At 45.5% G+C, this 14,583-nt stretch overlaps 1 protein-coding gene across 4 annotated transcripts in view; it reads left to right on the top strand.

The window, feature by feature from the left end:
• The window catches only part of LOC127585070 (voltage-dependent P/Q-type calcium channel subunit alpha-1A-like), a 486,564-nt gene that overhangs the window by 287,615 nt on the left and 184,366 nt on the right, over positions 1-14,583 (top strand). For all 4 annotated transcript variants that reach the window (XM_052042225.1, XM_052042224.1, XM_052042223.1 and 1 more), the window contains exons 13-21: positions 1,415-1,504; positions 2,769-2,978; positions 4,309-4,421; positions 5,525-5,637; positions 7,396-7,527; positions 9,004-9,076; positions 9,980-10,097; positions 11,001-11,068; positions 12,293-12,399. In XM_052042225.1, the coding sequence (XP_051898185.1) occupies positions 1,415-1,504; positions 2,769-2,978; positions 4,309-4,421; positions 5,525-5,637; positions 7,396-7,527; positions 9,004-9,076; positions 9,980-10,097; positions 11,001-11,068; positions 12,293-12,399 (1,024 nt within the window). The remainder of the gene's footprint in view (positions 1-1,414; positions 1,505-2,768; positions 2,979-4,308; positions 4,422-5,524; positions 5,638-7,395; positions 7,528-9,003; positions 9,077-9,979; positions 10,098-11,000; positions 11,069-12,292; positions 12,400-14,583) is intronic.

Below are 14,583 nucleotides of genomic sequence, written 5' to 3'. Positions count from 1 at the left end.
GTGGGGTACCTCTAGGGTGCAGAAGGTCAGCTTATCCAGGTCTCCACATGGGGGAAGGGGAAGTTCAGGAGGGCGGGCAACTGCGGATGGTAAGTCTGGGGAGTGGGACAGTGACGGGGCAGTCCACCTCATTGGATGTGCTGCACTGTGCTGCATGTTTAGCTCTTGTGATTGAGAAGACATTTCTGTCCCAAATTCTCCTTTAGCAAAACCTCACACTTCGAACGTTTTGGATAATGATTAAGCTTTTGAAGTCCTTTTGAAGGTTCAAGGACAGCTTCTATCCCACTGTTGACTGGACTTCTTGTACGATAAAGATGAGCTCTTGGCCGCACAATTTACCTCGTCATGGCCCTTGCACCTTATTGTCTACCTGCACTGCACTTCCTCTGTTACAGTAATACAATATTCTACATTCTGTTATTGCTTTTTCCTTGTACTACCTCAATATACTGATGTGATGAAATGATCTGTATGGATAGCATGCAAAACAAAGTTTTTCACTGTAGCTCGGTACATGTGACAATAATAAACCAATTACTAATTACCTGGGAAGTGTGTAGTATTTGCAAGAACTTCCCTAGAGTCTGATTCAGAAGAATGAAAGGTGATCTTACTGGAGTACGTAGGTCTTCCCCATCTGACGAATGCCTGACTTAGGTACGGCCTGTACATACGTACAAGTGTCAGGGAGACCGGCGGGATGGATTTGCCGGCTGCTGCAGGGCTGCAGGCATCTTCTGTCGCCTGGGAACTCAGGTCGTGGCTCGCATTTCCAATGCAAACTGTTCAGGTTACGAACAGTCCACAGGAACAGAACCCTGGGCACGAGCTGTAATGTTCTGAGAGGTCCAGACAAGGGTAGATGCTGAGAGGATGATTCCTCTGTTGAGAAAACCTTGAACCAAGAGGCATGTAAGTTGGAGGTGGGGAGGAATTTCTTCTCTCAGATGGGTGTGAACCTTTGGGATTCTCTGCTCCAGGAAGCAGTAGATACTAACTGAATAAGAATATTTAAGGCTGAGGCAGATTTTTATATCACAAGAGAATCATGGGTTGTTGGGACTGGGCAGCAAAGGGGATTTGAGGTTAATGATCTGACTTTATTGAAAAGCAGAGCACACAAGAGGAGCTGAACAGCCTACCAATCCAATTTTTTATGTTCCTCGTGGATTTCTTGGGTATGTTTCCCGACTTGGAGGGAGCTGAATCTCCAGCCACTCTCTGTGAATAATTCCTGGGAATGCATCTGCACTTGCAGGGAATTCCCAGAACTGTGCTCTTCCTTGTTGAAAAGCCTCGGATGGATTAGAAACTCCTCTTTCCTACTAAAAGCCGAGTCAGGGTTATTAGAAGAATTAAGTGTTTCTGAGCTGCCTCATTCTTTTTCTCCTTGTCTGTCTGTCGGTCCCAGCTATGAGAAGAGGAACAATAAAAAAGAGTAAAACTGACCTACTGAATCCTGAAGAGGGTGAAGATCACCTGGCAGACATCTCCTCTGTAGGTGAGTGTTGGACGCACCGCAGGTGTCTGTATATTCGCGGTGGGATGTGTCAGGAGCACTGGAAGAGCAGGTTCAAAATTCCCCATTTGGAAGGTGCATCATGGATGTGGGGAAGTGAGACCCGTGACGTTGTGTAATCAACTCCGGGGAGGGACTGGAGATGCCATTGCTGTAGGGGTAGGAATTGAGATGGTTAATAACTGGTAAAATAGGATGTGGCTTGTGCTGATGAGGTAACAGGGAACCACTGATAATGTTCAACAATAGAGAGATGGGATGCTGCTGTAACTGTACCAAGGTACAGAAGCCTGATGATTATGTTACAGCACGCCACATTTGCTGTTAGATGTGGATAATTAAGTGTTTTATTCTGTAACGAAAACCTAGTTTTACTGTTAATTAAGTATGTGTAATGATGTGATCAGTAACAATCAAAACTTAGTTAATCAAGTTTTCTGTGTAATCAGGTATGTGGAGAAGTGTATAATGCTGCCCTGAAATTGTGTTTGGGCAGATCAGCTATGTCTGGCCCCCTGGTGTGCACCGGTTTCAATAAATCGCCCGTGGTTCAGACACCAACTTTGTGTTGCCTTTCTCGTTTGCTCCTACACCATCACTGAGAGCCTCCTATTCCCATCTCCCAAACTGGGACTCCACCTCTATTCATGGATTGGTGAAACCCTCGACTTTGTTCTGTTATCTCCAGACTTAACTATTCCAGGACACTCCTGGACAACCTCCCCCATAAACTCACAACTCAAAAGCCCGAACTCGTACCGAGTCCCATTCACCTAGTCCCGAGCTCACTGATCTACGATGGCTCCTGGTTCAGCAACACCTCAGTTTTAAAATCCTCGTCCCTGTTTTCAGATCTCTCTGTGGTTTCACCCCTTCCTTTCCCTGTCCCTGTAGCTTCCTCCAGCCTTAACTGTTTTGAGATCTCTGTGCTCTTCCAGTCTCTTGCTCTTCCCTGAGTTTAATCACCTCCCGATTGGCAGCCGTACCTTCAGCTGCCGAGGCCCCAGGATCTGGAATTCCCTCACTAAATTGAGGATCGTCATCCTGGAGTTCTAACAGTGGCCCGTGAGATTTATGGGATAGATGTCTGGCCCGGAATTCTACCATTGTGATGATCCCACAATTGAGTAGCTTGTAGATTGTTAATGGAGCAGCTGCCAAGCCTTACCTTCAGAGCAAGACGACATCTCAAGGAGCAGCATGAGTGTTGATGGATGCACTAATTGTTGTTCTCTCTCTGGGACAGGGTCTCCATTCACAAGAGCAAGTATTAAAAGTGCCAAACTTGAGGGTTCTTCATTTTTCCGTAAGAAGGAAAGACGCTTTCGATTCTTTGTCCGACGGGTAGTGAAAACTCAGGCCTTTTACTGGACTGTGCTCAGTCTGGTAGCCCTCAACACCCTGTGTGTTGCGATCGTGCATTACAAACAGCCAGACTGGCTCTCTGACTTCCTCTGTGAGTATCGTGGTGACTTTCATTGTGTGTTGGGGAGCGGAAGACGAGTAGTACATGGTTCAGAGAAAGAGTGTTGAGGACTTCACCGGGAGGATGTTTTTGCCCCTCTTGCTCGAGGTTACATCTTTACAGTTTTAATCAATGACTGTTTTTTGTACATACCAACATTAATTTGCTGTAAAAATTTGCAAATGCTGGAATCTGAAAAAGCAACAGAAAATGCTGGAAATTCTCAGCAGGTTAGGCAGCATCTGTGGAGAGAGAAACAGAGAATGTTTCACGTCAAAAATCCTTTGCAGCATTTTTCGAAAGAGCGTCCTCAACCTGAAATGTTAACGGCCCAGTTGAAAGGTCTCAACACAAAACGTTGACTGTCCATTTCCCTGCACAAATTTCACCTGACCCACTGAGTTCCTCCAGCAGCTTTGGCTTTTTTTTGGCTCCAGATTCCAGCATCTGTCATTTCTTGTGTCCCTGAAATGTTAACGTTGTTTCTCTCTCCACAGGTGCTGCCTGACCTGTTGTATGTCTCAGCATTTTCTGTTTATATTTCAGAGTTATTTCAAAGTGTGTGCCAAGCCGCCAACAATTGTTACCTTTCATAAGATTCTTAAGAGGACCAGTGGTTATGTTACTGGATTAGTAATTCAGAAGCTTAAGCTAATGGTCTAAAGCCATGAGTTCAAGTCTCAGATGGGGAATTTAATTTTAATCAACAAATTGACAGCCATTCAAAAGGTAGTGTCGTGTCAGCTAACCTAATGTGTACAAAACGTTGATCAGTGTGAAATTAGCATAAGTGAAAAGAAAAGCAAACTGAAAGACATTAAATGTAATGACTGGCATTCCAAGGTTTGAAAGAGGTGGCTGTGGACACAGTGAATACATTGATTGTCATCTTCTAAAATCCCATAGACTCTTGAATGGTTCCCCCAGACTGGAGGGATGTAATTGTAATGGTACTGTTTAAGAAGGGCGGGCGAGAGAAAATCGGAAACTACAGAGTCATTTTGAAAGGAAGGTGAGAGGATCAGTAGAAATTCTTTCCAATTAGAAAAGATTTTGTACACATTGGGTGAGATTTGTAATTTGTACGTTGGGGAGTGTGGAGATGCATGCCTCATTAGGAGAAGTACCCCTTGCGTATTTATATAGAAGACCATGCTTGGTAGAAGATGTGTTAAGCGATACTTAGCTTGGAGTTGAGCAATCTAATTTCTCTGCCTCCTTTTGTAATGGGAAATGCCAATGTTGACTGTATGAATGACTGGTCAGGTTGTTATTTAACTTGCTCTGTCGTCAACATATTGTCCGTTTCTCTCTGTTTCAGACTATGCAGAATTCATATTCTTAGGACTCTTTATGTCAGAAATGTTTATAAAAATGTACGGTCTAGGCACAAGACCCTACTTTCATTCTTCTTTCAACTGTTTTGATTGCACGGTAAGTGGCCCCCTGCAATTTCTCTCTCACACTTTCATTCTTGTGGATCTCTGTGGGGACTTGGTCAGTAGATGCAGCCATACAGATAGGCAGAGAACTGGGAAAGACCTGGATTTAATGTCTGCCCCGCACTGCGTTATCAGACTTCACTGCTGTGGTGTTGGATGGATGATTCTGGAGCCCCTGCTCTGTATATGTCACCATGTTCATCAGCAGAGCTGGAGAAATATCAGACCAGTTGTTAGAAGAGTTACATTTATAATGAAAATGGGTTTGCTTCTGAATTGAATCTCCTGAAGGGTGAATATCTCATCATTCACCGATCTGAGCCTTGAGTATACTCAATGACTGAGCATACACAGCCCTCTGGGATACCAACTTCCAAAGATTCATACCATCTGGGTACAGAAACTCCTCCTCAACTCAATCCTGAATGGCCAACCTCTTATCCTGAAATAATCCCCCCTTCCTTTGTACTAAACTAGAAGGAGTGCAGAAAAGATTTACCAGGAATGTTGCCTGGACTTGGGGGCCTGAGTTACAAGGAGAGGTTGCATAGGCTAGAACGTAGGAGATTGAGGGGTGACCTGATCGAGGTGTATGAAATCATGAGGGGCATAGACAGGGTGAAAGTACATAGTCTTTTTCCCAGGGAGGGGGTGCTAAAAACAAGAGGGCACGAGTTTGAGATCAGAGGGGAGAGATTTAAAAGGGACATCAGGGGCAGCCTCTTCACACAAAGACTGGTGCGTATTTGGAATGAGCTGCCAGAAATAGTAGTTGAGGCAGGCACATTAGCAACATTTAAAAGCCATCAAGATAAGTACATGGATAGGAGAGGTTTAGAGGGCTATGGGCCAAACGTGGGCAGATGGGACTAGTTCGCTGGGTAACAGAGTTAGCATGGATGAGTTGGGCCGAAGGGCCTGTTTCCATGCTGTAAGAATCTGTGACAGCAGCCAGAGGAAACAGCCCCTTTGCATCCACCTGCCAAACCCTCTCAAAATCTTCTGCTGTTGCTTACTCCCAACCTTATGTTTGATTTCAGTATTTGGGGCCTTTTCCACTCTGTTGACTGTGATTTTCCCTTTGTTTCCTTGCAGGTTATTATAGGCAGTATTTTTGAAGTGCTCTGGGCTGCTGTCAAGCCAGGTACCTCTTTTGGCATCAGTGTCTTACGGGCACTGAGGTTACTCCGTATATTCAAAGTCACAAAGTAAGTTTGCCTGGTTTTCTGTATGTTCTGGGTGCTGTTGATGGTCACATAGCCCTGACGGAGCTAAGATTGCTGATTCACTGGTCACTTTGACTGGAGTTAAATTATTTCACATGGGTTAGAACATGAAGTTGTTTCTATGTGAAATAGGTTAAAATTGACATGTTTGATTCAGAGAGTTTGAGATCACAACATGGAATTTCATCCTTGATTACATATTGTTTTGTTGACTTCAGTGGGACTACATTTCATAAGCAGATTCCTGGGACTATTGGCAATGATGGACAAATTTCTCATGGGTGTCTTCGGTGAAAAATGTGTTTTGTTCCCCATTCCTGACCCCGACCAGCCAATTGCACAAAAAATATTCATCCTGTATCCTTCCTTAGTGACCAGTTTTAGACTGATTCCAGTGGGGGCGACCCTCCCACTCACACATTCCTGGCTCCACTTGGATTGAACGCTCCCCAATTAAGGAAGAACGGACAAATTTAACAACCTGATGGGTGGGTCTGCATTCCTGAGCATTTTGCAGCTTCAAGTGGCACTGCAAAAGCACTGCCTACATTTTTGGATAAATGTAGTATCCTACTATCTCTCACCAGAATTTAGGACAGTTAAAAAATTGTTTTTCTCTTAAATATTTCCAATGGCACCATGGGGGATCTTTGATGTGTTTAATAGTTGACCTTGATGTAATGACTGCATTATCGATTCAAATTTACAGATCATTTTTGATTTTAAATTGGATTGGCTGTCTGATATTTATGGGGGAGGACGTATCATTCTGGGGAGATTGATCTGTTAAAAAAGGCAAATATATAATGAATGCAACACTGATATGTATTGATGTGACACCTGCCTCAACAAAGATATCCCAGAGTAGTTTGCGTGATCATTATTGAAGCGTTGAACAACGTCACTATTGAACAGATGTTAGGGCAGGTGACAGAGGCTTGGTCAAGGGGCTGGGTGTTAAGATGCACCAAACAGGAGGAAAGAGAGTTGTGTTGGAGTTTTGGAAAGGGAGTTCTGGTTTTAGGGCCTTGGCAGCTGAAGGTGTGTCCATGGATAGGGGATTAATGGGCCAGAATTAGAGGAGCATGGAGAACTTGGAGAATTTTGGGGTTGGAGGAGATTGCAGAGATAGGGAAAGGCTTAGACTGTGGAGGGATTAGATCAAGGATGAGCATTTTAAAATTGATTTTTTTTTAAAACCAGGAGCTAGTATAGGTCAGGAAACACGGGGAAGGTGGGTGAGCAGGACAATGTGAGTTAGGACAAGGGCAGCAGAGGGATCCTACAAGAGACTGTAGATGCTGCAGTGTGGACCAACAGACAGTCTGCTGGGGGATCTCAGCGGGTCAGGCAGCATCTGTTGGGGGGGATGGAATTGTAGACATCTCAGCTTGAAATGCTGCATCAGGAGCCCTGTTCCTTTCCCCCCACAGATCTTGCTCAACCTGCTGAGTTCCCCCAGCAGATTGTTTGTTGTTTTAGAATAGAATAGTCTAGTCTATAGAGAACAACGGCAGGGACGAGGGTTTCAGCAGCGGGAGGGGCAGAGTCATGTGGTCTTACAATGTCATGAGTGTGTGGTTTGAACATCATTGGAGCCAAGACTATCAGCAAGGGTACACAGAGCCTGATTCACCTGTACTGCTTTTGTACCACTGCCACAGGGGTTATTGCTGTATCAAATAATGACTCCCTATAGCCCTGTAATGTAACTGACAGAGATTTCTGTTTCTTCCCCAGGTATTGGGCTTCTCTCCGTAACTTGGTGGTCTCCCTCCTGAGCTCCATGAAGTCTATCATCAGCTTATTGTTCCTATTATTCCTCTTTATTGTTGTCTTTGCACTTTTAGGAATGCAACTCTTTGGTGGCCAGTAAGTACAAATTGTCTACAATTTCATCTTTGGTCAGATCTTGCATCAAGTGGGGAGTATATTGGTTTATTATTGTCACATGTACTGAGGCACAGTGAAAAACTTTGTTTTGCTTGCCTTCCATACAGATCATTTCATCACATCGGTGCATTGAGGTAGTACAAGGGAAAACAATAACAGAATGCAGTATAAAGTGTTACAGTTACAGAGAAAATGCAGTGCTGCAGACAGTAAGGTGCAAGGCCATAACAAGGAAAATTGTGAGGTCAAGAGTAATAATTCATTACATAAAGGAAACGGTTTCCTGATGAGGAGTGTGGCACATGTTATTGTGGGAGCTCTCCTCACATCAACTTGCCAAGTCATTGGAGTCTGCTAGGTCTGCGGCCTGGAGGTGCAGGCATTCTGCACACATGAGGAGCTGTTTGTCCGCCTATGGTACATCATACTTTGCAGATTGTTGCATTAAAGCATCCAGCTTCAGAGCAAATAAAGTTTGGTTAAATTCCCAGGGATGTGCTGGTAGGTTAATTGGCTGATGTAGATTACCTCTCAGTATTGGTTAATGACAAAACTAATCAAAGGGGAGTTGATTGGATTGTGTGAGAGAGAATAAACAGGGAAAAAAGGAGTGGGGAAAGGGACCAATGGACTGCACCCCTGGGAGTGGGCACGGATCCGATGGGCCAGATGGTCTCCTTCTGTGTCTCACAAAGTACAAGAAAGTTTAGTTTAATCCCTAAGTTGTGAGTTAGCTCAGAGTGAGCAAGGTAGGATGTTCAGACGCTGGATGGGATATTCAGTCACTGGATGGGATGGTCAGTCACTGGCTGGGATGTTCAGACACTGGATGGGATGTTATATAGAGCAATACAGTACGGATATAGGCCCTTCAGCCCAACAAGTCCATGCCACCACGGTACCTACAGCTAGTCCCAATTTCCTGAGTTTGGCCCATATCCCTCCAAGCCCCACCCCTCCATGTACCTATCCAAGTGCTTCTTGATGATGCTATTGTACCTGCCTCAACCACTTCCTCTGGCAGCCTGTTCCACATACCCACCACCCTCTGTGTGAAAAAGTTGCCCCTCAGGTCCCTTTTAAATCTTTCCCACTCACCCTAAATCTATGCCCTCTAGCTCCGGCTTTCTCCCATATCCCAAAGACCTGCCGGAAGATTAATTGTCTGCTGTAAATTACCCCTGAGTGTGGGTTAATGAGTTGGTGGGCATGTGTGAGAGAGAATAAGTTGCAAGGGTACAGGGGAATAAGGAGAGGAGGAACCGATGAGAGCTGGCATGGACCTGTTGGGCTGAAGAGCTTCCTGTGTCATTTTAACATAAGATTTTGGAAGTAGAATTCAACATTACCACTTAGTGCCAGCAAACAACAACACATTTCTACAACATTTTCTTTTCAGGTGAACTAAAGAGGTAAAAAAGCAGAGCTTTGATTCCCTCTTTTTCTATATTCCAGGTTTAATTTTGAGACTGGCACACCCTCCACCAACTTTGACACATTCCCTGCAGCAATAATGACTGTGTTTCAGGTAAGTGCACTCAAACCTGTCACAAGTAAGGACAACGGAATTCCCATCTGTCTTTTTGTGTTACGGGTAAAAAATTGTCTTGATTTAAATCCTTAAATAATTAAATAATCTGTGCTTTTTCTAAGAAGTCTTTTATGACAGCAAGCCTTGGAGCACTTCACCCAACAAATTAGTGTTGTGCAGGCAATTAATATAGCCAATTTAACCATATTTAATTGTGAAGATTTTGTTCTTCAGGCTTCTAGCCTATTAAACTGCAATTGGTGAATAACAGCTCAGCTTAATCTCTCCAGAATGATACAAGTCTTTGATGCTTTTGGGTTTCCTAACCCTAACCTTAACCTCCTACCAACTAATTTTTCAAAAATATATTTGTGTAGTGAAAAATGAAAAGATTGAACTTCAATTAAAATTTCATGTATAATGCATTGTAGCCTCTGGGCTGCCCACTGGTTGGGGAAGGCTTTGAGTATACTGGTGGATCAAGCTCGATCTCTCTCTCCCTCTCCTGGAACACTCAGCTGTAAACTCAACTTGGAAAGTGTGCAGGAGAGCAGGATGGATGGATGAAACCATTGAATGGCTGCCTTGTGCAGACCCAGGAGGAGCGGATGAGGAGGTTCCTCCACCATCCACCTTCCTGCTTCCCAGTCTACAGTGAGTGCCCAAAGATCAGAAGCATGGGATGGAAGGCTCACTGGGTGGCCCCTCCAGGAATGGAGAAAGGCTACCCAACCTCTCGTACGTTTTTGGAAGAGGGGTTCCTCCAGGCCACCGCAGTTACAGGCTTCAGACTTGCGTAAGATTTATTGGACGGGACCGTCCTGTGCAACCCTCTCCACCCCAGGTCCACAATGGAAGCAGATAGTGTGAGGGGTGACAGTCATGTTTCTTTGCTTCCAGATCCTGACAGGTGAAGATTGGAATGTGGTGATGTACGATGGCATAGAATCCCAGGGCGGCGTCAACAGAGGGATGATCTCCTCCGTCTACTTCATCGTCCTGACTCTCTTTGGCAATTGTATCCTTGACGTTTCAAAGCACAGAGTCTGGTATCAGTGTTGCTTCCCAGGAGCGTGGCCTCAGCCTGACAGAGCAGGTTATATTTCTACTAACACTGTCTTCTTTATTCATGGGTGCGGCATGCACTGGAAGGTCCAGCATTGAATGCCCATCACTAATTGTCCTTGAACATTGGTCAACAAAAGGTGCCTTCAAAGATTTCAATTTAATCCTCTGGTCTCTGGAGATCCAGGATAGAAGCCCTTTGTTACTCGCAAGGCTATCGCTTAATGTATGAGGAGCGTTTAATGTCTCTGGGCCTGTACTCGATGGAGTTCAGATGTGTGGGGGGGGGGGGGAGGGGGATCTCATTGAAACCTACCGAATACTGAAAGGCCTGGATAGAGTGGATGTAGAGAGGATGTTTCCATTAGTAGGAGAGTCCAGGATCTGAGGGCACAGCTTCAGAATAAAGGGACGTCCCTTTAGAACTGAGCTGAGGAGGAATTTCTTCAGCCAGAGGGTGGTGAATCTGTGGAATTTGTTGCCATGGAGGGCTGTGGAGGCCAAGTCATTGGGTGTATTTAAGAAGAGGTTGATAGGTTCTTGACTGCTAAGGGGGTTAAGGGTTACGGGGAGAAGGCGGGAGAATGGGGTTGAGGAAAAAGAATCAGCCATGATTGAATGTCAGAACAGACTCGATGGGCCAAATGGCCTAATTCTGCTTCTTATAGTCTGATGAACCCTGTTCCCAAAAATTCTTAGTTAGCAGAACTGGATAGTGGACTTGACGCTCTTACAACGCTAGTTTCTCCCCCTTGGTATGTACAATTAAGAACAAATATCTAACCCCCCAACAACTGGGATTTGATCTTGTGAGGGTTTGTTCAGCTCCTGTTTTGACCTTCACTCGGCCAACCAGACACCCTGCTGAATGTATTCTTGGCCATTGCCGTGGACAACCTTGCCAATGCGCAGGAGCTGACAAAGGTAAAAGACAGCAATTGCGCCAGCACCTGGTGTTTGTGGAGGAACAATAGTGTTGGGGTGGGCCGGCTGCCATTTCAAATGCAAACTAGAAGAACAACACATATTCCGCCTGGGTAGTCTACAACCCAATGGTACGAACATTGCATTTTCCTGTTTCAGGTAACCCACACTCCCTGTGCTCATTCTCTCTCTGTCTGGCCCACACACATTCTCCCAACCCCTCTTCTCCCCCTTCCCTGTCACCCAGTTTTGTTTCTCTCCCCCACCTGGTTCCAATTACCTATCACACCATACCTACCTGGTCTCCCATCTCACCTTCCAACTGGCTGCACCTGCCCATCATCCCTCCCTTATCTGGTCCCACTTATCGCCTTCGTTACTCATCAGATTACAGCATCTGCAGCCTCATGTCTCCACTGATCACCTTCCAGCCTTGTCTCTGCCTCTCCCCTCCACCTCCCCAACCTGCCTCCATCTGCCCCTATTTCATCTGTGTCTACCTATCACCCCCCAGCCACATGTCTCCCAACTCCTCCCCTCCTCCCCTCCCCCACCTGGCTTCATCTGCCCGTCATCTCCCTCCTGGCCTGGTTCCACCTATCACCTGCCAGCTCCTGTCTCACCCCTCCCCTCTACTCTCTCGGTCCTGATCCAGGGTCCAGACCCGAAACGTCGACCATCCCTCAGCCCCCACACATGCTGCCTGACCCGCTGAGTCCCTCCAGCGGTTTGTGTTTTGCTCAAGAAAAATGGTGACCAAACCGCACAGCAGGATCCCACAACCAGCAATGCGATAAATGGCCAGATAGTGTCTTTTCGGTCGTTTTGAGTGAGGGATAAGCATTAGCCAGGATTCCCCCGCTTACCTCCGTGTAGTGCCATTGAATCCAAGAGGGTAAATGGGGTTTGTTTTAGCATGTAATCCAACAGCTTCAACAGTGTAGTACCTCACTCAGTGCCCACTAAAGCACTCTCCTTGAATGTGAACCCACCTGCTACTAATTCAGAGATAAGGCTGCAACACAGCTGATGTATGCTTGGGTACAGTTATTAACAGCTGGATCACAGCAATGCTACACACCATTGCCACAGTTCACAGCAACCAGCGTACAGCAGTACTGCAGCCGTTCGACAATCGGTGTACGGCATTACCACCACCGCTGCTCTGTGTCTCTTGACAGTCTGTTTAAGTCTCTCACAGATGCTCTCAATGTGTCACACTAGGATGAACAGGAAGAAGAGGAGGCAGCCAATCAGAAGCTTGCCTTGCAAAAGGCCAAGGAAGTGGCTGAAGTGAGCCCGTTGTCAGCTGCCAATCTCTCAATCGCTGCGTAAGTGGAGTCTGATTAACGTGTAATATTGTGGTCCTGAATAACATGAATTTAATACCTTACAACTGCAATGAAGGCTGTATTTAAAGAAACATTGCCAGTGTGGCTGATTCCGCTGTGACTAGTTTGGAACTGTTCAGTTGGATGCACCATTTGTTGACGTTTTTTTCTGGAAATTACAGGAGCAGGAGTAGACCATTCGGCCCTTCCATCCTGCCTGCCGTTCAATATTATGGATGATCCTTTGCCTTGCCCATTTCTCTCTGTTTCCCTCTATGTCCACAGACCAGCTCTGAATATGTTCAACGGCTTGAGTATCCACAGATCTCTGATGGAAAGAATTCCAAAGGTCCACAAGCTTCTGGGTAAAAGCACTTCTCTTCTCAGTGCTAACTGGATGACCCTTTTTCCCCAAGTCTATGCCCGTAATTGGTTACCTGGTATACCAGATGGCATGGTGCCCAAATGTTGTGTGCCAGTTTGCTATTTCATTGTCTAGTAGGGACATTGAGTGTATGAATCTGCAGGCTCTTGTCCTGCGATCAGATTAGGGGTGAAATCAGGATCCTTCTTCTCAGTGTAGGGTGTATATTTAATATTAGCATTACCTGGAAGCAGCTCAACTCTCTGGCACCTTGGATTGGAATGGGAGGGGTAGAACTTGTGACAATTCCTTTCAGTCCAGGGATGGGAATGTGTAATATTGTGGTCCTGCTGTGCTGGTTCAAATCAATCTCGTTTTGATGGGGACATCCTGTGTGAAGTGAGCTCAGTCGCAGTGCAGAACCCATTGGAAAGTAAATGAGAGCAGCAATTAATCCAGAAGTAATCACTAATTTGGCATCCATTGCTGGACTGGGCTTGGTTAATAGGGGAGGAAGGATAGAGTCAGGTTGTGAGAACTATCTCTCCCGTTGCTAGAAGGTTACTTGATTTGTATTAAAGTAACGTTAAGGGGTTGAAATTCCTTCTCGGTAGATTTGCTGAACTTGTGTGGAACCAGATTTGAGAAGCAAATACAAATTCCAGCTATTTCTATGTGGTGGGTTTAGCATGCCGAACAAGGATACATTTCTGACCCTTAATGTCTCCCTTCTTGAAGAGGCCTCTGTGGCTCTAGGATCACATCATTGTGGTCACTTCGGTTGTACACACACCCTCACCTCTGAATCAGAAGGTTCAAGACCAGGCTGGTACTTCCAAAGCAGTACTGAGAGAGTGCAGCAGTGTTGGAGGGACTGTCTCTTGGATGAGGTGTTAAACCAAGGCCCTCTCTGCTGGGCGTAGAACATCCCATTTTGTTAGTTCGCAGGGGAGTTCTCTCCTGGTATCTTGTCCAATATTCAACCCCCAAACGACATCATGGTCAGGCCGTTGTCTTTTGTGGGAGTTTGCTGTCTCGAAATTAGCTCCTACACAAAAGAAACCACACTTCAAAAGTACTTTAAGGACTGCAAAGCGCTTTGGAATATGTTGAAAGGTGTTGTGGAAATGTAAGTTGTGCCAAGCAGTGACTTTTAAACATGTTGCCTTTGGGGTGACACTAACAAAGTATTTGCCCTGAATGGGAGCCTAGATCAGTCCCTTCTGCCCCTCTCCACTCTCCCCCCCAACCCCCACCCCCACCACAGGTTCCCTCAACCTGCTGAAATGAAAGCACAGATTCTGAGACATGGCACTAACTTCACCTCAACTGTTGGGGCAAAAAGAAAGACCTGCATTTCAATAGCGACTTTCAAGACATCCCAAAGTGCTTCATAGCCAGCGGCAGTCATAATGGAAACACAGCAGCCAGTTTGTACTCATTAAGCTCCTATCTGTTAATGGCCAGGTAATTTATTTTAGCAATGTTTATTGAGTGAATATTAACCCCAGGTATTTCTGACCTGCTCTTCTTAAAATAGGGGGTGTGGGATCTTTTACATCCAGTTGAGACAGATACTACACCTTGGTTTAATATCTCATGCTGAAGGTGGCGTCTCCAAAAATGCAGCAGTCCCTCAGCGCTCAACCTAGATCTATGTGTGTAACTCTCTTGTAAAGGGCTTAAACCTACAACCTCCTGCCTCACAGGCAAGAGTGCAACACCAAGCACCACAGCTGACACCACTGAAAAAGATGGCTTCATTTAGCTCAGACAATCTTTTATCGTAAGAACAGTCTCTATACCTCTCTGCGAGAGAT

This window comes from Pristis pectinata, chromosome 31 (assembly GCF_009764475.1).
Source record: "Pristis pectinata isolate sPriPec2 chromosome 31, sPriPec2.1.pri, whole genome shotgun sequence".
Classification (NCBI taxonomy): Eukaryota; Metazoa; Chordata; class Chondrichthyes; order Rhinopristiformes; family Pristidae; genus Pristis; species Pristis pectinata.
The sequence above is the reverse complement of the archived record's forward strand: the minus strand, read 5'-3'. Positions and strand labels throughout refer to the sequence as shown.